The following is a 25,453-nucleotide window of genomic DNA, read 5'->3' as shown; positions in this document are numbered from 1 at the left end:
TTATTATTTTCATTTATGTTTTGGAAGGTGGCAGTGTTGACAATGTGAATTATGGGGAATTAATTATAATTTAACTAGTATCGTGTTGTTAATCTGAATAATATTTTGAAATAAAAAAATATTTTCCGTCATACAATTTTTTTATTATTTTTTTATCATTTAAATTTATTTATTTTTTTAATAAAACAATTGTTCTTGGCTTTAGATCTTATTTACATTTTGTGTCGATGTATTTAATCTTAAAAATATTTTTATATTTGTTGGTTATTTTTTTGTTATTGGATTTATTCGAAGATAAGGAATGCCAGATCGAGCTATCTTCGGGAAGGGTCGCGTGGGGTGCGCGCTCGAGAATGCCTATATGATATTGAACAAAGTGTGAAATAATATAATGAAGGTAAAAATTGTGTTACATATTGTTTGAAAATTATTATTTTCAAGTAAGAAATTAAATTATTTAATTATGGCATAAAACTTTATAAATTTAAATTTATTTAAATTTGAATTGGAAACTTTAATGAATAAATTGAATTATTTCAATTTGAAATTAAAATTGTATATTTTTATGAAAAGACCGTGTCTTTTGAATTTAAAATTCAAGTTCAAATCTTTTCGGAAAATACACTTTCAAATTTATTAATTTATGTCTTATCTTTACATAATTTGCAAAGAGGAGATAGAAGAGAGAACGAGAGAGAATGAGAGAGAGACAACCCTTTAGCGACAGAAAGTCACAGAATCTAGGCGAAATACCCAGAATACTCTCAGGTCTCTTCTTTCTTCAGGATTATGGAAATAATATTCTTAATATGCAAATTATCTGCCAACCTTTTACTTGTTCGATTTTTCACCTAAAACTCGAGTTTTGCTTTGTTTTATCCTCATATGAATTTCGTGTAATCCGGGGCATTAATAGGGTCAAAATATTGTATAAGAAAAGCGAATCTACGCGATTCAAAGTACATCCAAGATCGTGTATATCATGCGAAATTCGATTTGTTCTTATTTTCATTCAATCCAGATTATTTCTCCAATAATATTTGTATTTTTTTCACAAATGTTATTATAATATTATTATAAGATACTAATAGAAATATTTTTGTCATTTTTCCTTCATTTGTATTACATTTTCATATAATAATTAATATTAAAAAATCAATACATAAAAAGTAAATTGGATCCTGTTGGACGGAGACAATATTATATTTTCTATTTTTTTTTTATCCTAAAAAAAATTCTATTTTTATCTATTTTTTTTAGCCTTACTTGTTTTCTTTTTTTGATGCTCTTCGTTTATCAATTTTTTAAACACAATTTTGGAACTCTTTCTTGAGAAAATCGGATAATTCACCGAATTCCATCCGGTTCACTTTGATTAGTTGTCGACAAAATATTTTAAACGACACTAGTTTGGTACATTTGGTGGAACGCATCGCATTCTTCTGCATTCATGAATCTATGAAATTGCACGTTAAACAATCCGATAAACTTAAAAAAATAGTCAAGGATTAGAGGAGAAGGAGCGTGTCGGCAAGCAATCCCCGACAACCCTGAGGAACATCTCCTTACCATGGAGGCCTCCGCTTCATATGTCCCGGCACAACAAAAATTTTTGCGTGGATCGTAATGTCGTTTGGTTTGAAAAATGCAGGGGTAATATATCAGTGTGCCATAAATGCTACTTTCATGACTTGGTCGGCACATCTATAGATGTTTATATCGGTGACGTGGTTGTTAAGTCTCAAAGCATCGACGAAAATTTGCATGACCTTCGCAGTCTTTCATTCGTATAAGGCAGCATGACCTTAAGATAAACCCCATCAAGTGCGCGTTTGGCGTTCGAGCTGGTTGATTTCCTAGTCCATCATGGCGGAAATGAACTCGATGCAAATAAGGCAAAAGTTGTTCAACGGCTTGGTCACCTCGCAACATCAAAGAGCTCCAAAATTTAATGAGAAAATTAATATTTTACGACTCTTCATTGCAAACACAGTTGGGAAAATAAAAGTTATTTGGTATTGTTGCGAGGAAACAAACAACAATTAAATGGAGAGTAGAACAACAAGAGGCGCTTTGACAGATTAAGCATGCCTTGATCTCCTCATTGGTTCTAATGCCGCCAATTCATGAAAGGCCGTTGGAATTATATAGTGCGGCCACCGAGGACATGATTGGATACTTATTAACACAAGAAGATGTTGGGGGTAGGAATGCACAATGTTTATTTCAATAAAATGCTTAATGATATGAGACTAGGTATTCGCCGATTGAAATTTTTTTCCTCTCTTTATATTACACTTGCATGAGGCTCGGATATTATATTATACCTTTTGAGACCAAAAGTTTTATACAAATTCGATATTTTACATGAATCACCCCATTCTATGTGGTCGCTTAGTTAAGTGGGCCATGAAGTTCTCATATTTGGTGCATACTTATTAGCTGTTGAAAGCCGTAAAGGGGTAGACCATTGCTGATATTTTGGCCGAACATTCAGAGATACTTCAAAGCTCAGATGATTCGGCCGAATATATTAGGCCAAAACTTTAGCAAGTTACTTTCGATTGCTTGAGTACATGCACCGCGATTGGTGCAGGAGTTGTCGTCACCATTCCCAACGGCAAAATATGGCAGTTTGCACGTCAACTTACACAAGGATGCACTAATAATAAAATTGCTGGGTATTTAATTAAATAGGTGAAAGAAGAAATAATTTGTCCCGCATTTTATTTGATTAATTTATTTTGAATTAATTAAATAAATAATCAAATAAAACAGTTTTTTCCTCTTCACGTTCACTTAGTTAAATAGAAAATAATTTGAATATTACAATTTTCCTCCCTTTAGAGATACACGGAAAGCTTCTTCCTTAAAAATCTTAAATTTTCTTCAAAAGTTTTTTAATTCAGTTTGGAGAATCTTTTATTCAGTTGATAATTCGTTATTTCCAGAGAGACGATCTGTGGATAGCCGAATTCGCTTCAAGAAAATCACGTTCCACGCGAGACTCGGATTTGATTTCACATCTATTTAATTTTGTATTTTTTGATTTCGCAAGATATCAGATTTCGCCCAAAATTATTTTCCAATTTTCCTTAAGAAAATCTATGATTCTCAATCCAATTTTGCTTAATTCTTATCTCATTCATTTGATTTCCGAATCGTTTATCGGATCTGTTGCGGTCCGGCGATTCGCATGCTTGTTATATATAAAAAAAAAACCACATTTGTCAATCACCTTCCCACAAATCCCGATTTCAAACCCTACAAACCCTTCATCCAATCAAATCCAAATTACCTCTCCAATTCCTCTCCAGAATTAGTTAAACCATGTCCAACGATCATTGCCCAGCCTCCGAAGCCGAAGACGGAAGAGATAACAAGGCGGCGGCGGAGGAGGAGCCTTAACCGGAAAATCGCATCGTTGAAGGAGGATACGAAACGCTGGCGCCGAGGAAGCGAAAGAGGATTTTCTTCACATGAAGAAATCGAAGATGTTGGGGACATCACCGGCGATCGAGAGCGCCCCGCTCGATGACGAAGCGTTGGAATTGTTCTTCCAATCGTTCGTGAGACAGAAATTCGGGATTCTCCAAGATGGAAGCCGGTCATGTTGCTAAAGACCAGTCCTCTCATTCCTCTGACACGCCCGTGCCTATTGCACAGAAGGCGATTGCCGAGTTCGTCGGAATGTATATTATGATATTCACCGGCTGTGGGTCGGTGGTGGCCAACAAAGTACTCGCAGGCGCCATCAGGAATTTGCCTGACCTGGGGGCTGACCTTAATGGCCCTGTATACACCGACGACCGTGCTTTAACAGGGAAAATGGATGCATCAAATCCAGGCGAGGCTTCCATGGTTTTTCCTGAAGATTTCAGATGTCCGATTTCCATGGAGATCATGAAGGATCCGGTGGCTATATTCACAGACGTCACGTACGAGAGGAAAAACATTGCCGATGGTTCCACACGTACCGGAAGAAAACCTGTCCGGCGACAGTGCATGCTGTGGATGATTTCAAAACGACTCTGAATCATACGTTGAAGAGGCTAATAATCTTCTGGTGTGATTCGTAGGCGGATTGCGCGGCGGAAGCGCGCCATCGGCGAAGCACGGTGAACTGGTGGAGATTTTGAGCGCCATGGATATTGACTCCGTTTAAGGTGAGTTCGTTGCGGAAATTAAGGTCGATTGTGGAGGTTGGGGATGAAATTAGGGCAGATTTTAAGAGATTAGGAGGTGTGCAAGTTTTGGTGAGGATTATTGGTCAGATTTTGGTTAAGTTCGGATTTCAGAACGTTTCGAGCTTGCGAGGAAGCTTTGGGGGTTCTCGACGCGATTCCGATGAGGATGATCCGATTCTGCAGTTACTTATGAATCCTGACTGCATGAAATCTATGGCGGTTATGCTCCAGCGCGGTGGCGCCGAGGAGACATCCTGCACGATTGCGATCTTCAGGAAGATCGAAAAAAAAAAAAAAAAACTGATTACCATTGGAGCTTCGTTGTGCGGGAGCAAGGCGTCGATTTTTTTCAAATCCCTGGTCGAAATCGTCTCCGACGAAGTGTGCGCGAATGACACCGCCGGCGCTCTGCAATTGCTCGTTGATATCCTCACCGTATAGAAGAAGTCATGGCTGAAGGCGATTGAAGCCTGCGCGATTTGCACGCTAATCGAACTTATGCCGGATTCGAACAGCAGAAGCAAGAGAAGCTTTATGATTCAACGGCTGCTGGCGTCACGACTGGGAATGTGGAATTTGTATTACCCGCGGTTGTCGGTGACGAGCATGGTACTCGAGTCGTTTCCGACGATGAAAAATCTGACCATGATGCGCACTTAAACGTGCAACACAGTCTGCCGCAGATTCAATTTCAAGGGAAGAAAATGGCAGAAATCCATGGTATTAACAGGTTATTTATCAAAAACAACTGAAACACATCCAGCCATGAGCCTGCTGCCGAAAAGGTTGTGCATACAGGCCTTCAAGGCGACGATGGAGGGAGCGCTGTCTGTTAATATATGACAGCAGGACCTGTGCATGGTCTCGTTGTGTCTGCGGACAACAATCAAATGAGTTTGAGGGTTCACAGTCTGTTTGTTGTGGATTATGTAAAGCAGCTTGTTGCTGTAATTTTCAGGCAGCTTATTGCTGTGGCAACCGAGAAGCAAAATAATAATAATAATAATAATAATATACAATGTGAAGGAAAATGAACATGGCAAGACTGATCACCGAAGAGGAGCCTAGATCTAGGGATGTCAAATGAGGTAGGTTAGTCCCGAACCCGCTTTTAATGGGGTGGGTTCGAGTCTAAATAATATATTTCGGAGCGGATTGTAGATTTAAAATTTTAAACCAAACCGGGTTCAGGGTAGGTGACGGGTTTTACTAAAAACCTGCACCAATCCGGACCCGAACCCGGATATTTTTTAAAATTATTATAACTAATATATATGTACATTTATATAATAAAAATATATTATTTATTTACTTAAATAATTTTAAATATAAAATTCAATTAGTCGCTTGCTCCAAATAATTTTTTGGCAAAATAGCAAAAAATGTTGCAAAAAATCCCCTATCCGTTAGGATTTAACGGCAGTTGTATATCACGCGCCTGAAATGCGATTTTTGGTCCATAAAGTGATATATTTATGTGTTAAATTACTAAAATACCCTAAGGACTTCTTATTCTTTATTTTTTTTCTCTCATTCTTCTTGTTCTTCTTTCTTATTATTATCCATACTCTCAGAATTTACTCTCAATTCTTTTTTTTTTTATTATTTAAAATCCGCTAAACACAACCAAATTCGAAACTGATCCCAAATTTATCACAATTAATCGACCGGACATGGATCTTCTTCTATTTTACCAAACTCAAAAATATTTCTTCTTTGTGTTTTACAAAACCCAGAAATAGCAAACCCAAAGATTTAAAAAATCAATTTGACATCAAAATTTAAAATCAATCTAAGAAGAAAGAAAGAAAGAAGCGGCATACGGAAGAATTAGGGAGAAAAAATAAAAAAGAAAGAAAATTGGGAAAAAAGAGATAGAGAAAGAAGAAAGAAAAACCTGTTTGCTTCTGGTTGCAACGGCGTATCGAAGAATTGGAGAGAAAAAATAAAGAAGAAAGAAAATTGGGAAAAAAGAAATAGAAAAAGAAAAAAAAAATGGAGAAAAAAAAAATGGTGTCCAATCCTTATTCTTCTTCTTCTTTTCCTTCTCTTCTTTCTTCTCTTTATTTTCTTTCGCTTCTGCCCATCATTTTCTTTCTATTCTTATTCTTTTACAATTCTTCATTCTTCAAAGAAGAACGGGAGATGAAGAAGAAGAAACAAAATTGGGGGAAAAAGAATAAAAGAAAGAACCGGGTGGAACTGCTACGACGTGAAAAAAAATTAGAGAAGAAGAAAAAAAAATTGAGAAAAAAGATGTGAAAAGAAGAATTTGGGAAAGAAAAGAAGATGGAAGAAAGAAGTTGGGGAGAAGAGAAGAAGAATGAACCGAAGAAGAAATAATAGAAGAAGAGAGAGAAATAAATTAAAAAATATATAAGTAAGGGTATAACTGTCAAATTTGATAAAATTTAACGTCTGTTAGTCAAATTTAAAGAGGGGGGAGAGTGAGCAACATTTTGGAAAGCACAAGTAGCTTTTTTGGAATTTTAGAACCACGGGGGGTTTTCAGCGAATTCGTAAAACCACATGGGGATTTTTTTGCTATTTTGTCTAATTTTTTAAAATTATTATACCTAATGTATGTATATTTATATAATAAAAATATATTATTTATTTATTTATCTTATTTTTATGAATCAATATTTGATTGTTTTTAGATTTTTTTTGGTGCTTTTAATGCTATTTGTTTTAGTATTCGGTTGTTAAAAAAATATTTATTATTATATATTTTAAAAAAAATGGATTTGCCGGGTTGGCCCCGAACCCTCCGGGTTCGGGCCGGGGCGGGTCCTGGGGCTGGGTGGAAGTGGGGTGGGGCGGGTCTTGGAGCCTAATATTTTCTAGCGGGGCGGGTCTCGGGGCCTACAGAACCCGTCCCGAACCCGCCCCGTTGACATCCCTACCTAGATCCAACCTCACAAGCATGGGACATCTGATGCTCGGCAGCAAGGCCAATATAGTCGACACAATTCCGTAAGACGACCGATCACAACTAAGGTTATTGACTTATTGCGATAGACTATGTTGCGTCAAATGATAACCTATTGGATCTGCTAACCAAAGGGTTAAACCGTAAGCTAGTATACAAGCTGACTAGAGGAGCCTGCTGAAATATAAATTTTATAAAGGAAAATTCAACTTAGAATAGTGACAGAGTAGGAAGGATAACAAATAATTGTTTTAATGATCACTAAGTGTTGTATTACATAAAAACTTAGAAAGATCACCTATGTGAGAGATAAGTGAGACCCGCTTCAGAGGAGAATTGTTCATGCTCAATTTCTTAGAAACTTTCGCAGAATTAGGACGGGTTTCATGGCCAAAATGGACCAAACAATGAGAACCAAACTAGACACATGAATTCTGTGTCGGTATGTAGTCCATTTACTAGAAAATTGAATAGTTCAAGGAAAACGTGTTCACTGGACAATCCTACTTATCCTATGCAGTATTCATATACATTTGTTTTGATCGAGTCATCGTTTTCCTCTTTCATGTGGGGCACTGTTGGATATTTAATTAAATAGGTGAAAGAAGAAATTATTTGTCCCACATTTTATTTGATTAATTTATTTTAACTTAAATAAATAAATAATCAGATAAAATAATTTGTTACAACTTAATACAACGTGCAGAAGTTGGCAACTTTTTCATCTTCACGTTCACTTAATTAAATAAAAAATAATTTGAATATTATATTTTTCCTCCATTTTGATATATACATAAAGCTTCTTCCTTCAAAATCTTAGAAATTTCTTTGCAAATTTTTTTCCGAAAGTTTTCTAATTTGATTTGCGGAATTTATTATTCCGTTAATAATTCGTTTTATCCTGGAAGACGGTCGGTGGAGGGCCAAATTCGCTTCAAGGAAATTGTGTTCTACGCAAGGCTCGAATTTGATTACGCATCTATTTGATTTTGTGTTTTTAGATTTTTCCATATATCAAATTTCGTCCAAAACTATTTTCCAACAAAAACTGAGCACAAAGCCTTGCTACTTGCACTACATTTCTTAGCTATGAAGGGAGTCTTTGTTGTTCATGCACGAGGCGACTCACAATTGTCATCCGGCAAGCTCTCGACAAATTTAGGGTCCGAGAACCTCATCTCATCAGTATGGCCCTCCCATAGCAGTTCTATGGGCCACCGTGGAAGAGATTCCCCAAGAAGAAAAGAACAAGGCGAACAACCTTGCGCAACAAGTGTTCGGTTTCAAAGCAAGGAAAGAGTTTGTTCGGCTATATTTTTTTGTACAATATTTTAAAAACATAAAGTAGTCTCATAAACTTTTTAAATTAAGAGGAAAAAGAATGCAATAATGTTTAAAAATACGAGGAATTTCATGCAATTTTAAAAAAATTTGTACAATATTTTTTAAAATACGGAAGAGCCTCATGCAAATTTCACATCATAAAATAGTATAATACAAAATTTTCAGAGCTTTTAACTTATCGAAGAGTTTTTAGTTGTTTGACCAGTAAACGAGCTAATTTTGGTGTTTGGTAAATTACCGTTTCCAATTAGTTTATTGGATCCAAAAAACTAATTTTGAAAAAATTGTATATCTCATTATTTCATATTAACTTTTTCATTTTAATTTTAATTTTAATTTTTTATTTACCCTTAAAATTAATTAATTCTTTCGCTTATATTAAATATATATTTTTATTACACTATATAATAAATATATTTTTTACTAATAACTTATAAATTCATATTTATAAATTTAAAATAATTATTTTTTTATATGTCAATTATCTTATTGATAATTTTTATTTATTTTTTTAATAAAGATAATATAAAAATATTAATATTATTGATTATTTATATAGTATTTTTATCACATAATATTTTATTAAAAATGAATATATTTATTTAAAATTATAAATTTAGTGTAAACATATATTAATTTAAAATTAATTTAATAAAAATATATGTACTAATAATTTTTGTTCTGTTATATTCACTATTTTTAATGAAAAATAATATATATTTTTCAATTGCTTTAATTCTTTAATAAATATTTTAAAAATAATAACAATAAATATCTTAATTAAAAAAATAATTTTTAAAATTAATAATAAAATTAAAAAAAAATTCATTCATCAAAAAAAAAAAAAAAACTCAACTAAATATATTGAAAATAATATATAAAATATCTGTCATTTACTTATAAACAACTAATATCTAACCGCTATTTTACCAAACACTTTAATACAAACAACTAATCGAATCAACTAATCAAAGCTAATTGCTAACAACTATCAATTAATCAAACACAACCATAATATCACCCACTCAAATCACTTTATTTTCATCTCTCTCTATTAAAAAGGACAAATATTTTTTTTTTTACATTTAAAATTTCACATCTTTTATAAAATTAGTTTATATTAATTAGAAAATAATAAACATATTTTTTTTATTTACTTGTATTATTATAAATTTTATTCTCTACATATTTATTTTATTGCAATATAAATTTTAAAGTATTTAAATACATATTTAAATTTTTTAATTATATATATTAATTTAAAATTATCAATATTATTAATCACATAAAAAGATAAAAAAATAATATCATAATTCATTATTATTAACTAATTAAATATTATTACCTAAAATACATAATCCCTAATAAATGGTCTGACCGGGATGGGCTGAGGTAGTATTTTCTAAGAAACAAAAACAAAATGTAGGGTGTTTCTTTTGAGTGGTTTGGAGAAATTTTGGTTTGAGTTTGGATTGAATTTGAATTTTAGGATGAATTTGATTTATTGTGTTTCTTTATAATTATAGGTTAATTGGTTTGAATTTTAAAAGTTTTAATATATATTGATTTGATATGTATTAATTATATTAGATTAAATAAATTTAATTTATTATTATTAATAATAATATTTTTTAATTTATAATATATTATTTTAATTATAAATATATTAAAAAAACCGATTTTGCTACTAAGCAAACCACTTCCTATATTATTTTAATCATACACCGGGCAAAATACTTTCTTAGAGAATAATTGAAAAAAAAAACGTGGATAAAAACCGATTTTGCTTGCATATATCTTCAAAAATATTTTCCACTGTATAAAAAAAATTACATGTAATTCAACTATTATCTTTCACATAAAATCTGCTATGCAAATAATATTTTTTAATCAAAATAATACATCTAACCTCTAAAGCATATTTTTCATTCACATTTTTATTATTTTAAAAACAAGCCTAAATGTCCGAAAATACAAACAAGCAGATCGTTTTTTAGTTTTCCAACTTCCGACCCAAGAAAAATGTGCGAGCATTCATGACACAGATAGAAACACAATAAAAAACTACCACCCATTGGGTGATACTAAGATGATGAACACGGACCTCTAGAAACCTTGTTGATTCGATCGAGCTAAATACCATCTTTCAACAAATAAATTCATTTCGGCATGTAGGTTCCAATGAGTATAGTTGTTCGACAGTCTCTCAAGTTTAAAAAGAGAAGACTCAAATCTATTCTAATTGAATTTTTCCATAATCCTGTTTCTACTGCATTTGAGGCATAACACAGCACGATCACAAATAGTAAAGACAACGTGCAAGCAAGCAAACAAGGACTAAAAAAGTAAAGCACTCATTGTTTTGCTCCAATACACAAATAACTTATGAAAGCCACACTATAAATCTGTAATGGTATATAACATAGCAAAAAAGTAAGTTTGTATACACAACAGTTTCATCATCATAATCATAAACACAACAAATTGCTATGCAAAAACCCAAAATTCCAGCAAAAAAACCAACCAGTTATCAAGGAGTCCCCATCATCCATCTATATCTGTAGCTGTGTTTGGTAGCGGGAAAGCTATTTACATAGTTGCCATAGTTTCTTTCTTCTTCTATTTTTCTAATAATCCTCTCTACCCGAAAACGTTTAGAAAGAAACAGCAGTAAGGCTGAATACATATGCTGCCCTGCAGTATTGAGCAACCTGGATAGGGTACTTACTATGTGCTTCTATCTCCATGATGTACCACGGGTTGTAAAAAAGCTGTAATCAGGGTGATTGACTTGCAACACACGAAGCCAGTTGTCAGCATCTTGCAAGAGAGAGCTCATCTTCTGGCCTTCTTGTACTCCATTTTGATGATTCCAGTCGGAGACTTTGAATTTGTATGGAACAAGCCCAAATGTTGGTAGTGAAAGCTTGCTTCCACAATCACGACCCCCATCACTACCTGCAGGTGTGTTAAAGTTTTAACCCGACAATTCGAATTCCAGTATCCTATAATAAGAATTATAATACATGCAACAGCAATTCAGCATTGTGCTTGACTGAGAACTGCAGTTTGATCAGCCTCCTGTACGCAATTGCGCTGAAAGCACCAAAGAGCATGCCAGAACAAAACAAAGAAGCTGATAACACAAGTAAGAAAGTGACTCACTCATTATAGGTTTTGCTAGGGAATGATAAGTTAAAAAACAGGTATCAACATTTTGCAGAGTTGGACCTACGGGAATCCTATATATAGGGTACCTGCATAATAAAGTAGCAACACATTTAAATTCAGACTGAAATAAGATGAGGCCATTACCATCTTCATAGTAATAAAAGGCTACCAGGAGATAGAAATCCAGCTTGCTGGAGTCAGGTCACAACTCCGGTGTGTTTTTAGCAATGGAAAATGAGAGGCAAGAATTGATATCTGATGAAAATATGAAAGGTGGAATAAATAAACAAACAAATAAATAAAAATCACAGCACCAATTCATTGGTTAGGAAAATGGTAGACTTGCCTTGTCAGCTAATGGTTCACGATGAAATGGAAGTTCCCTTTCAAAGTATTCAAAGAGTAGTTCAGTGTGATTGCTAGTACCGGTCCCTCTCTCAGGTCTGCATTCATTTTCACCATCACTGCCGGATGAATTGGCATCGCTGTCTTCTCCTGGTCTTCTGTTATAAATTGAAACCACAGAAGCTGAGATGGATATTGGGATCAATGAAGGTATGAACACACACAAGCATCCTGATATGATACCTTATGTATATCATCACCACAAATAAAGTTACAGAATATCCATCTTAATAAGAATATCAAACTGTTTTTAACATATCATTGTTAATTCAAATCATACATGTCATTGCTTGGATGATGCATTTGAAAATACTGCCTTATCTCAAATAAAACATTTCAGCTTGAATATGAAGAGAAACTGTAAGTATATCATGACACCACCCCAACCCTGGTCAGCTGCAGATACCATCTATGCACGCACATATTTTCTCCAGGGAAGAACAAAACAAATAGCATAGTAATACTTTCTCCAGCAGAAATGCAGACTCGAAATGATTTCATGTGGCCTAAATTTGTAATAATGAAGAAGAGAACAAAAAAATGGATTATGCTCACCTCTCCACAACATTCCTTGAAGGATCTACATAAAGTTGAATGCCGGAGAGAAATGGCACATAATATTGGACAACAGAATCAGTTCCATTCAAGACTAAAGGAACTCCAGCTCCGTAAACACTCCACTCTCTGAAAGACTCCCATAGGTCACCAAGAATGAAGAAGTATGGATGAAACTCATGATTACAATTTCTCCAAGAATGCACACTTGTCTGCAGATCACCAAAGATGCACTCAATTAAAACTCATAAATTTACTTCATAACCAACCTCTTAACGAAAAATACACTTGAAAGTTGGTGGCACATGGTTTAAGCAATAATCAGCTATGCTGATGATTGGCCACAAAAGTACTAGGCGTTTAAGCTAAGATTATCGTTGCTAGGCTATAAAAAAATATTTGATAAGGTCAACATTCTACATAGGCTGATTTGTGGCAACGACAGACTGGTTGGCGGGAGTGAAAAAGGCTAACAATATGCTACTACAAAATAATAGAGATGCCAGATAGACGTTACAAGGAAACACCAGGATCTCTGGCCAAATAAATAACACAAAAAAACAACCGACAACAACTTTCCAATTAATATTCATCACCAACCTCAGTCGACGCAAACCAGAATTGAAAATGAAAAGGAAATCCCCAACCAAAAAAATAGAAAAGTAAAGAATAAATATTAAAAGTTATCAAACGGTAATTCCACTTAATACACCAGAATAGAATGTACAAAAATCCCAATTACAATGAGCTACGAAAATCAAATTGAAATTAGAAAAACATGCAGACTAAAGAGTGGGAAAGTACCCCAATTCACTTTCTGCTACTAATTCTCTACCCACTTATAACAAGAAATAGAATAACTGACAGGAAACGCGTGGAGAATAAAAAACAAGTAAGCCATTCAAACCCTTTAAAAATAATTAAAAAAAAAAAATCACCACTGATTGAAAGATACATAAAGAACACCGTTTACCCAAGGAAAATGCTGAGCCGATACAGACGGTGTTGTGTGCTCCAAGAATCGATCCAAATTTGAATCCGACTCTAATCCCCTTCTTTCTAACGATGATACAGACGAAGACTTTGACTTTTGCTGCTTCTGCTGCTGTTGCTGCTGCTGCTTGTATCTTCTCATCGCTGGTGGAGTGTAGTACAATCTCTCATCCCCCACCTTCCTCCTCGAAGTCATTCTTGCAAATCCCAAAATCTGATGAATTGATCAGTATGCGCGTACGCAAGCTGTAAACGATACAAGATTCCCCAAGCTTAAGAGCTGCAGTTTCGGGAAATTGGGGCGTTGAGAAGGGTTTACAAGCAAGGCATGGAATGTAGGGATTGCTTGTATTGATTAGGGTTTTGAACAGTGAGGTTTTGATTGAGTTCTTTTCTCCGTTTGAGAATTTTGAAGTCAAATATGATATTAAAAAAATTGCAAAATTGCTCATAATTTTTTTGTGTTTCGAAATTCAATTTAAAATTTTTTACTATTTTAAAAATTGCACGATGTTCTCTTATATTATAAAAAATATTGCATGAAATCTTTGTGGTTTTTAAACTCAGCATAAATCCTCATTTTACTTTAAAAAAATTGCATGACACTCACTTAATACTTTAAAAAATATTGCCATACAGAACATATAGATAGGAAATCATCATCACACGAGGAAAGTTTCATGGTGATGAAGTTTAATGCAAATGCAATTTTTAAAGTATAAGGAGATTTTACGCTAAATTTCGAAGGCTACACGGAAGTTATAAGCAATTTTACCTATTAAAAAATTATACAAAGATGTGCATAGGTTATAGTTAGTAGGTGTGTTCTTTTTATCAAAACTTTTGAACATATAATTTTTAAAAAACTTAATATATTATATACATGAATTATTTTTGTATTATATATATAATTTTGAAATCATTTTTAAATTAAAATATAAAATAAATACACAATTTTAATAAGGGAAAAAATTAAATCAATTTTGTCCCAATATAACTAAAATTTATCAATTTTAATCCCAATATAAAAAAACTCATCAATTTTAATGATATTATAAACAATTTCAATTAATTTTGTGTCATTATAAACAGCTTCTTTTTAAAAATACATCATATTAAAAATGTTTTTTATATAAAAATAATATATTAAAATTTAATTTTTTATTATTTTTAAAATTTCAAAATTATACAAAATTCTTTATCTAAATAAGTAGCTCTCAAAATATGAGTTTATTTAATTAGAAATTTTAGATTTGTTAATATTGTCTTTTTACATGATATAATATTTTATAAATATTATAAAAATGCAAATTATATAAATATTTTATTCACCATATTTTTGAAATTTTTACAAATTTAAATTTTTTTGACATATCCCAAAAATACAATGTTTTAAATAATCAATAGCTCATACAATTTTTAAAACATATATTATTATTTAATTTATATCACTAATATTATTATGACGGAAGCTAGGGAGTCCGTCTGCATCCACTTGATGAAGGAAGGAGATCTGTTGGAAGTAGTGTCCGCTTGATCGAAAAGGAAACTGCCATCATCGCCAAAGCATCCGCGATGCGGTTTCCCTCCTTATATGTGTGAAATCTGTCAAGTCACATCCCGTACTCACACATGAAGAAGAATGAGGCATCATTGAAGTGTACAATGGCTCGACTCGGAGGAGATCAAAGATATACATGTCGTTGAGTCTGTCTCAATCCATAATGGCACCAATTATCAAGCAATCGTTATCTTTACTCCAGTCTGGATTGGCGTAAACACTGCCAAAGTGTTCGTCGCATGTGGGATCGGAATCCGAAAAGCTACAAGCACTGCATCAGCCGAATCCCGAATCGAAGGACGGGGAACTGGAGGGGAGTATCGGAACTCGAGCCCGTCAGTAATATGAAAATCACCCTTCTAATATTATTGTAGAAGAATCCTAGCACGCTATAGAGTCTGTAAGTCTGAATGAATCTTCCAGATGATCCGCCCGGAAGAAGCGCAAATCCCTCTATGCTTTGCATCATTGTGAGCAATTCAAATCAAACATAGTATTAACAATGGAACATACGTTATAACACTCTGAGAATGCGCCGATGAAAGTCTCCACAAAGATAATAGATGCGGAGTATGTGTCTCTGAAAATGATAGCCTGTTAAAATAAATAATTGAAATTATCTATTTTAATCATAAGAATACGTACACATTTATAGTGATATACAAATCGCCTAAATAAGACAAAAATCATACGAATATCTTAAATAAGACAACTAATATAAATATAATATATTACTTCTAAATATATTTTAATACTCCTCCTCAAACTCAAGATATGATCGAACAAACTTGAGTTTGTCAGAAGTGACCGAAAAAGATATGGCCGAGATCTTCCACGAACGAACTTGAATTTTCCAAGATTGACCGAAAGTATTGTAGCTGTCCACTAGATCATAGTCAGAATCAATACTCAATACCGTTAGAGATGGAAACAAGACTCACTCATTCACAATGGAACTAGAGTCGAAAACAAGACTCGCTCGCTCACAATAGAGCTAGGTTTTTTTTAAAAAAAAATAGCTGCGCCCAAATGGGCTGCCTACGTACCCGAATGGGATCAAACCATACGTAGTTTTAGATACAAGCTATACAGTCTCAATAAAGCAAACAGACAAGACCAGCTAATAGTAAGTACCTAGCCTAAAGCAGTATGCCTAAGGCATAAATCAAATACTAAGTGATCAAGTCTATGTAATAGCAATCAATGCTAAATCGAGAATCAAAGAATAGGGCGAAGCCTGCTACCTGAAACGGAAGGTCGGGAGACTGTCAGCATCTGCTCGAAGGAGGGCTCTAATCTATGGAGGAATATCTGATGGGAGAAGCATCGTCTCCATCGGGAGAGAAACCGCCAAAGTCGCTAAGGCATCTGCTACGCGGTTCCCCTCTCGATATATATGAGATATCCTCCAAGTCAAATCCCTAAGCCGTAATCGAATACACATAAGGCATCGCTGGAGAGTCCAGTGGCTTGTCTCGGAGGAGATCAGAGATATACATACCGTCGAGTCTGTCTCGATCCACAACAGCATCAATCCACGATCAATCGCAATCCCTACTCCAGTCTGAATCACTGTCAGCTCTGCCAAAGTGTTCGTCGCGTACGGAATCAGAGTCTGAAATGCAATAAGTACTGCTCCGGCTGAATCTCGAATAATGCCAGCCGCTCATGCTGCTTCAGGATTTCCAAGCGAAGCACCATCGGTATTAAGCTTGAACTATCCTAGAGAGGGCGTCTCCCATCGCACCATAATCGGGGGCCGAGAAATCGAAGGGGGGTATCGAAACCCAAGGCCCTCTGCTATATGAATGTCACCCGCCCAATGTCGTCGTAAAAGAATCCTAGCTCGCCAAAGAGTCTGCAGATGTGTATAAATCCGCCAGATGATCCTCTCGGAAAAAACACGAAGCCCCCTGTGCTTTGCGTCATTCCAAGCGATCCAAATGAACCAAAATATCAACAACGGAACATACGCCCTGATACTCTGAGAGTGCGCTGAAGAGAGCCTCCACGAAGACACAAGTAGATGCAGTGTATATATCTCTGGCAAAGATAGTCTGAAAAGCGCCGCGAAGTGCTCCCACACTCGTCGCGCATTCCTACTCCGACGATGTCTGTCTTCCTGTGGAGATTATTTCGCCGACGGATACCGACAGATAAGATCCTCCAGTACTATGGTGTCTCGATAGTTTCACGATGTCATTGTTGAGGTTTAGGGTTTAGGGTTTTTTTAAAAAAAACTATATAGCAATTGCTTGCGAGCGAAGGCGGTTGTCGTTTGTGGTACATGCCTTAGGGTTTAGGGTTTAGGGTTTTTTTTCTTTAGAAAACGGAAATTTTATAAAGATAAAAGAGGAGATTACAAGATCAGGTTGAACAGCGCTACAAACCTAATTAGAACTAAGAAGCTCCCTATCACCATCTCTCATATAGAAGATAGATGCGCGTTGACGGCGCTCCCGGACTATCGAGTGAAACATCCGGGAGTTCCTCTCCCCATCGACCGCCCATCGACAGGCGGCCTTCTGCCGCCAGAATGCCTCCTCCAGCGCAATGGCATGCGTCAAGGCTGCCGCACTATGCTGTCGGCGCAACAAAGTAGCCTCCGAAGGATCTCTTTCATACTCGGCCTCACACTCCGTAGCCTCCCTCTCGGCCTCCGCCAAGATATGGAATACATCACCAAAAACATGACGATTCCACCACCTCAATATCCGCTTGAGCCTCCGTAGCTTCAAGCGTAGGTTGAGAAGCCCCGACACCCCCGTCGGAACCTCCCAACTCTCTCGGACTCTATCCATAAATGAGTGATGGTGAATCCACATGCTTTGGAATCGAAATGCTGACGAAACCCGATGTCAGTCATGTGAGACCCGAACCAGAAGGGGCGCATGATCAGAACACATCCGCAGGAGGTGCCGAACCCGCGTGGACTCCGCAAACTCCTCCCACAAACGGCTATACAGTATCCGATCCAGGCGCTTCCACACCCGCCGTTTCGTCCAAGTAAACTGAGGACCCTAAAAACCGGCATCTACCAGTCCCGCATCAAGGGAAGCTCCCGAAATATCCTGAATCGATCACAGTCGCGGCCGTCCTGGGCCCTCCCTATCTGAAATATCTGCGATGGCATTAAAGTCGCCACCGACTATCCAAGGAACGCCAACAGCGGAGGCTGCAGTCTCCTAAAAAAAACTCCATATCTCCCAACGCCTTACCACACTACATCTCCCATAAACCCCTGTCAGCAGGGTTTAGGGTTTTCGGGTTTTTTTTTTTGGAAAATATAGATTTTATAAACTCTGAAGGAGAATTACATGATCAGGAAGTGCAACGCAACAACCTAATCAACAGAAAAAGGAATGAACCCAAAGAAATATACAAAAATGGGTTCCCCAACAAAAACATACAGCATGAGAGAGGCGAGCGGAGGGCTCTGTCGGGAATGGGAGACATGGAACGCCAAGCCTTGGCGCGAAGGAGGCGGCCGAACAGACAGGGATGGGAAAAGGACCGACCAGAAAGCATTCGGCTGATGGCCCGACTAGGGGCGGGAAGCAATCGGCAGCTGCGGGTCGGCTAATGGCACGACAGGGAAGGGGACCGACCAACCAGCAGTCGGTTGAAGGCGCCCGACTTCAAGGCAGGTGCCCGACCTCAAATCAGGCTGATGGCGCCCGATAAAAAAACAGGCGCCCGACTTCAAAGCAGGCTGATGGCGCCCGACTTCAGAGCAGCAGGAGCGGGTCGGCTGGTGGATTGCCAGGGCGGATGACGACAGGGAAGGGAACCGACCAACCAGCAGTCGGCTGAAGGCGCCCGACTTCAAAGCAGGCGCCCGACATCAAATCAGGCTAATGGCGCACGACAAAAAAGCAGGTGCCCGACTTCAAAGCAGGTTGATGGCGCCCGAGTTCAAAGGCGGCGCCCGACTTTAGAGCAAGCTGATGGCGCCCGACTTCAAAGCAGGCGACCAACTTCAAAGCAGGCTGATGGTGCCCGACTTCAAGGAAAGCAGGCGGATCCCGACTTCAAAACGGCCGCCCGACTTCGAAGCGGGCTGATGGCGCCCGACTTCAGAGCAGACGCCCGACTTCAAAGCAAGCATCCCCGACCTGCAATGCGACACCCGAAAGAGACTGCGGCTGCGGGGCAGGATGGAAGCGGACGGCTGCTGGGCGGATGGTGGAGCGCCAAGGCAGAGGCCTGCTCGGACGGGGAACAGGGACTGACCCACCATCAGACGGCTGACTTGAAATCGGCTGATGGCGCCCGACTTCAAAGCATTCTGATGGCGCCCGACTTCAAAGCAAGCGCCCGGCTTGAAAGCAGGCAAAAGGCGCCCGACTTCAAAGCAGACAACGCCCGACTTCAAAGCGACGCCCGAACACAAGCAAGCGCCCGACAACAAAGCCGTCGCCCGACAAAAATGAAGGCAGCCCGACTTCAAAGCAGGTGAAGACCGACATAAAAAACAGGCGCCCGACTGCAAAACAGTCGACGCCTGACTTCAATGCAGGCGATGCCCGACTTTAAAGCAGGCGCCCGACTCCATTTTTTTTAAATAAAATTATTTAGTATGACCAAACCAAAAGTTGGGGTATCCAATTTTATCAACATGAATAAGGCCGCGGAGCTTACCTGTGACATTGTGTGGTTCAATAATACACGACGAATTAGCAATGCAAGCCTGATCTGCAAGCCAGTCCGCCACTTTGTTGCATTCTCTAAATATGTGGGTAAGTTGAAAATCCATGCCACTAATAATAGTTTTAATTCGAGTAAGGGCATTTTGAAAGCTCCATCAGTCAACCGGAGTGCAGGATTTGGAGATAAGATGAATACATGTTTTAGAGTCTGTTTCCAACCAGATAGGCGTGAGATTACGATCCTTTGCAATCTCCAGCCCACGAAGAATAGCTTGCAACTCTGTTTGCGTATTAGTAGTTTGATGGAGGAATTCCTTAAATCCCACCTTAATATTGCCATGGTGGTCACGTATAATTCCACCAGCTCCTGCCATTCCTGGATTCCCTTTTGCCGCGCCATCTGTATTCAGTTTAAACCACCCAGCCTGTGGCTTCTTCCAGACAACAATTTGTTGCACCGTTCCAGCTCGGGGGAGGAAGAAGGTTCATCTGAGTAGCAAGGAGAGTATCCCCTGTCCAGTGGCTATGTTTCCATTTTCCACAGCAATGTGTAGTCCTGATGTGGCTTTTAACTTTCGCAATAATCCTGTCACTAGAAAAATTAGTAGCCCTGTGTTTTGCGTCATTTCTTTCGCCCCAAATGAACCAAAGGATCAGCATTGGCAAAATGGTTCTGATATGCATGGTGTGGGATTTCGAGCAAGAGAGAATCCAATAAAGAAGCAGTTGACGAATAGAAGTAGTGTTTGTGGGTGAGGTGGTGAAAATAGTGTAAAAATACCTCCAAACCATAGATGATTGCACCCCGGTCAGGAACAGATTCTCTATGGACTCCACCCCCTTACAACACTGGCATTTCGAGGCAAGACTGATACCAAGTTTATGAAGATAGACATCAAGGGGAATTTTGTTTAAAAGGAGACGCCAAAGGAAGACCGACATAGTTGGAGTGAGGAAAGGATTCCAAATTTTCTTAAAGAGGAGACTTCTAGGAGCAGTACAACGAATGGAATTCCAAACAGAGCTGATCGAAAATTGGCCAGAATTGGAATCTTTCCAGATGACAGTATCTTTAGTAGAGGACTCAAGAGGGACTCCGACAATCATGTCAACAACGTGGGTAGGAAGAGTATCATAAAGCAAATGGTGATTCCATTGGCGGTTGTTCCAATAATTACTCACTTTAACAAAATGGTGATGACCTCCAACCATGTCTGCTATCGGTTTGTCCCCACACCAATGGTTGTGCCAAAAGGAGCAAGCACCATTTCCAAGAACCCAGAACATCCTTTTCTGCACCTCATTCCGGACCGCACACATGCGCTTCTAGACCGCACTGTCGTGAACCTTGACCCGACAGTTACCAAAAAAGAATCCTTTATAATACTTTTGTTCCATAGCATTCGCCCATAAGGAGGATCGCTGTCTCAACCGCCCCACAACTTGTATGAAAACGCCAGAATGACATCCTTCATTCTTCTTAACCCGAGCCCACCGTCCTCTTTAGGTTTACAGATATTAATCCAAGAAACCCAATGCCTTCGCCTGTTCCCATTGTACGAACCCCAAAAGAAATGAGCAAACAGTTGTTCCAGGACATGAATAGTAGCGTTTGGGGGCTGTAAAATTTGGAACATAAAACAGGCATAGAGGAGAGGACACTCTTGATTAGTTCCAATCTGCCCCCTTGTGAAAGAACATCAGAATTCCAACCTTGAAGTTTCCTTCTGATCTTCCCCAGAAGGTTCCCATAAAGAATAGATCTTATGTTTCCAACAAAAAGAGGGGCTCCGAGGTAGGGTTTGGGGTTTGGGGTTTGGGGTTTGGGGTTTAGGGTTTAGGGTTTAGGGTTTAGGGTTTTTTTTTTTTTTGGCTGGGCTCAAAGAGCTGCCTACTTACCCAAACGGGATCAAGCCATACGTAGTTCTGCAAAGTTCGGTACAAGTGCTGGAAAAGGAAATAAATAAAAATTTTAAAAAATAAAAGCTAACGGAAGCGAAAGCACGGGAGGCCCGCCGCGTCAGCATGGATGAGGCCACGAGTCCTTGCAGGGATGTCCGCCGGCTCCAGGATCAGCGTGTGAGGAAGGGCAACAGAGGTGTTCGCCAAGTTGTCCGCCACTTTATTGGCCTCGCGATAAATATGAGAGATCCTCCACTCGATGCTGCGAAGCTGTAGGCGCAGATGGTGGAGACAAGGCTGGAGAGTCTAGTGTCCCGTCGAGGAGGAGATGAGAGAGATACTGCTGGTAGAGTCCGTCTCGATCCAGAGAGGGAGGAGGCCGCGCGCTACCGCCAGGTCCACGCCGGATCGAATCGCCTGCAATTCAGCCAAAGTGTTTGTCGTATCCAAAAGGGGAACTTGGAATGCCACGAGTGGAGCGCCGGTGGCATCCCGAATGACGCCCGCGGCTCCAGCAGCGCCTGGATTCCCGAGCGATGCCCCATCAGTATTAAGTTTGAACCAGCCTGGAGACGGAGCTTCCCAATGCACCATGACCGGCGGCCGAAGAACCGGAGGTGGGAGGCGAAGGCCGAGACTAGAGGCTAGGTGCACCTCCCCAGGCCAGTGCTGACGCTGAAGGATGCCAGCACGGCCTAAGACCTGCAAATGAGAGTGAATACGCCAAATAATCCGGTCAGATGAAATCTGGATACCTCGGTGTTTGGCGTCATTCCGTGCCGTCCAAAGAAACCAGAAGGCCAGAAGTGGGACATAAGTACTGATACTCCGCGCATGAGGGGAGGACAAACGCCAAGCAGAAACTATCAGGTGGGGCGTATGTGTCCACGGGAGTTGGATGCGAAATAGGTCGGCGAGATGGCGGCACACGCGCTGGGCAACCGCCGACGAGAAGAATAAGTGCTCAAACGTCTCGGATTCACGGCAGCACTGGCAGCGAGAAACAATAGGGAGACCCAGCCTCCAAAGTGCCTCATCAACGGGTATCCGTCGGCGAAATAGACGCCATAGGAAAACCGACATCGTAGGCGTAAGGAGGGGCGACCAAAGGCTGCAGGAAAGCCAGCTCCGAGCCCCCACTGTCCGGCTCATCTCCCAGGCTGAAGTAGTAGTAAAAATACCTGTGTCCGAAGCCTTCCATATCGGCTGGTCAGCATTCAGAAGATCGAAGGGAATCGCAGAGACCTGGTGAACAAGGGGTGTCGGGAGATAGGCCCGGAGACGCAATAAATCCCATGAACCGTGTAGCCACATCTCGTGCACCCGGATCGGCGGGGGACGGTCCTGACGGTACGTGTAGAAAGGGCGGTCCCCACACCAAGTATCATACCAGAAGAAACAGTCCCCACGCCCCAAATTCCAAATGATCTGCGTTTGCGCCTCATCTCGAATCCGGCAAAGACGCTTCCAAACCGGACTGTCGTAGGTCTGGCAGGGGGCGAAGCCCGGGAAGGAGCTGCGGAAATATTTATGCTGAAGCGCGCGAGCCCAAAGAGAGGAACCGTCTCTGAGGCGCCACCACAATTTAAGCGAGAAGGCTCGAACCATATCGGACAATCGGCGAATTCCAAGCCCGCCCTCGTCCTGGGGCCTCGCCGCATCCATCCAGGAAATCCAATGGCGGCGACGGTGACCATAATAAGAGCCCCAGAAAAAACGAGCAAAGAGCTGCTCCACTGAGTGTAGGACAGCCTGAGGGGGGTTAAGGACTTGTAGTAGGTAAAGGGGAAGCGAGAAGAGCGTGCTTCTGATCAATTGCAAGCGACCCCCATGAGAGAGAACGGAGCGGTCCCAACGCTGCAGATATCGCCGCAGTTTCCCAAGGAGGTCTTCATAGAGGATATTACGCCGATTGCCCACATAGAGCGGGGCGCCAAGGTACATAAAGGGGAGTCCAGCCCTGCCGAAACCAGTCACTGATTGAAGCTGTCGCTGGACTCTCTCCGGGCATCGGCGGCTAAAGACCAGCTGACTTTTCTGACAGTTCACCATCTGACCAGTAATCCGCGCATAAGTTGTCAGAAAATCTGTCAGGAGGCTGATTCGATCACCACAAGTATTGGAAAATATGAGAACATCATCCGCATAGGCTAGGTGCGTCAAACGGAACCGACCACGACACCGATAGTACAGGTCCGGGTACCGATTGTATAGGCGCTCCAAACCGCGAGATAAGAGATCTACAGCCAAAACAAAGAGGGTCGGGGACAGGGGGTCTCCCTGCCTGAGGCCTCGCGAGGAGGGGAAGAAACCGCCCAAGTCCCCATTCACAAGAATCGAGTACCAAGCATGCTCAACACAATTCATGATCAAGGTGATGAAATGAGGCGGAAAACCGAACCTGGTAAGGGCATGTCGCAAGAACCGCCACGATACCCGATCGTATGCCTTATTCAAATCCAGTTTCAGCAGCAAATTGTGCGAGTCCCCCTTCAGATTGAGATCATGTACCATTTCCGATGCCAGCAAAATATTGTCTGCGATTGCCCGACCTTTGACAAAACCACTCTGATGTGGCGACATAAGCTGCGGCAGTAACGGACCAAGTCGCACAGTGAGTAGCTTCGTGAAGATCTTAGAACTCACATTACAGAGGCTGATAGGCCGAAAATCAGCCCAAGCGACTGGCCCGTCCGTCTTGGGGATAAGCACAAGTGTCGTTGCCGTATAGAACTTCAGGAGAGGAGCTCCCGAGAAGAAATCCTGAACAACATCGAAAACATCCTCGTGAATAATATCCCAACACGTTTGATAGAAAGCGGCAGAAAAGCCATCGGGGCCAGCCACACTATCCTTGTCAATCGAGAAAACCACAGCATGAACCTCCGCAAGTGTTGGTGGCTCCAGCAACCGAGCACACTCAGCCAACGGAACCTGAGGCGGTGGGTCCGCCAATGCATCCATCCCCGATGTGTCTGCATCATCAGGCTGCCCAAACATCTCGGAGAAGTAGGTAATAGATGACTGCTTAATGGCTGAGTGATCAGTGAGGGTACGAGCACCGTCCCTCATCGAGAAAATCGTAGCCCGCCGACGCCGTTCCTTCACCATGGAGTGGAACATACGTGAGGGTTTAGGGTTTAGGGTTTCGGGTTTGGGGTTTGGGGTTTGGGGTTGGGGTTTGGGGTTTGGGGTTTAGGGTTTAGGGTTTAGGGTTTAGGGTTTAGGGTTTTGGGTTTTGGGTTTTAGGGGTTTAGGGTTTAGGGTTTAGGGTTTAGGGTTTAGGGTTTAGGGTTTAGAGGTTAGGGGTTAGGGTTTAGGGTTTAGGGTTTAGGGTTTAGGGTTTAGGGTTTAGGGTTTTTTTTTTTTTTTGGTTTAGGGTTTAGGGTTTAGGGTTTAGGGGTTAGGGGTTAGGGTTTAGGGTTTAGGGTTTAGGGTTTAGGGTTTAGGGTTTAGGGTTTTTTTTTTTTGGCTGGGCTCAAAGAGCTGCCTACGTACCCCAATGGGATCAAGCCATACGTAGTTCTGCAAGTTTCGGTACAAGTGCTGGGAATGTAAATAAAGATTGTAAGCAAATAAAAGCTAACGGAAGCGAAAGCACGGGAGGCCCGCCCCGTCAGCATGGATGAGGCCACGGGTCCTCGCAGGGATGTCCGCCGGCTCAAGGATCCGCATGTGAGGAAGGGCAACAGAGGTGTTCGCCAAGTTGTCCGCCACTTTATTGCCCTCGCGGAAAATATGAGAGATCCTCCAC

The 25,453-nt window shown here is 39.8% G+C and overlaps 2 protein-coding genes and 1 pseudogene across 2 annotated transcripts; 1 reads left to right on the top strand and 2 right to left on the bottom strand.

Annotated features, from left to right (window-relative positions):
* Positions 1–3,828: 3,828 nt before the first annotated feature.
* Positions 3,829–4,847, top strand: LOC127266471 (E3 ubiquitin-protein ligase PUB23-like; annotated as a pseudogene).
* A 6,005-nt stretch (positions 4,848–10,852) lies between these two features.
* On the bottom strand, positions 10,853–13,974 carry LOC127266631 (uncharacterized). The gene is made up of 6 exons (XM_051296952.1): positions 13,568–13,974; positions 12,595–12,806; positions 11,981–12,137; positions 11,804–11,889; positions 11,629–11,720; positions 10,853–11,421 (listed from the first exon to the last, which is right to left on the bottom strand). Exons 1-6 carry the CDS (start codon positions 13,781–13,783, stop codon positions 11,201–11,203), a joined length of 984 nt encoding a protein of 327 aa, XP_051152909.1. The 5' UTR covers positions 13,784–13,974; the 3' UTR covers positions 10,853–11,200.
* A 6,234-nt stretch (positions 13,975–20,208) lies between these two features.
* On the bottom strand, positions 20,209–21,117 carry LOC127266470 (uncharacterized). Its single transcript, XM_051296731.1, has one exon. The coding sequence runs from the start codon at positions 21,115–21,117 to the stop codon at positions 20,209–20,211; it is 909 nt and encodes a 302-aa protein (XP_051152688.1).
* Positions 21,118–25,453: the final 4,336 nt, after the last annotated feature.

This window comes from Andrographis paniculata, unplaced genomic scaffold (genome assembly GCF_009805555.1).
Source record: "Andrographis paniculata isolate CXL003 unplaced genomic scaffold, ASM980555v1 Contig76END, whole genome shotgun sequence".
Lineage (NCBI taxonomy): Eukaryota > Viridiplantae > Streptophyta > Magnoliopsida > Lamiales > Acanthaceae > Andrographis > Andrographis paniculata.
Note: the sequence above shows the minus strand (reverse complement) of the source record. Positions and strands in the feature narration are given on the sequence as shown.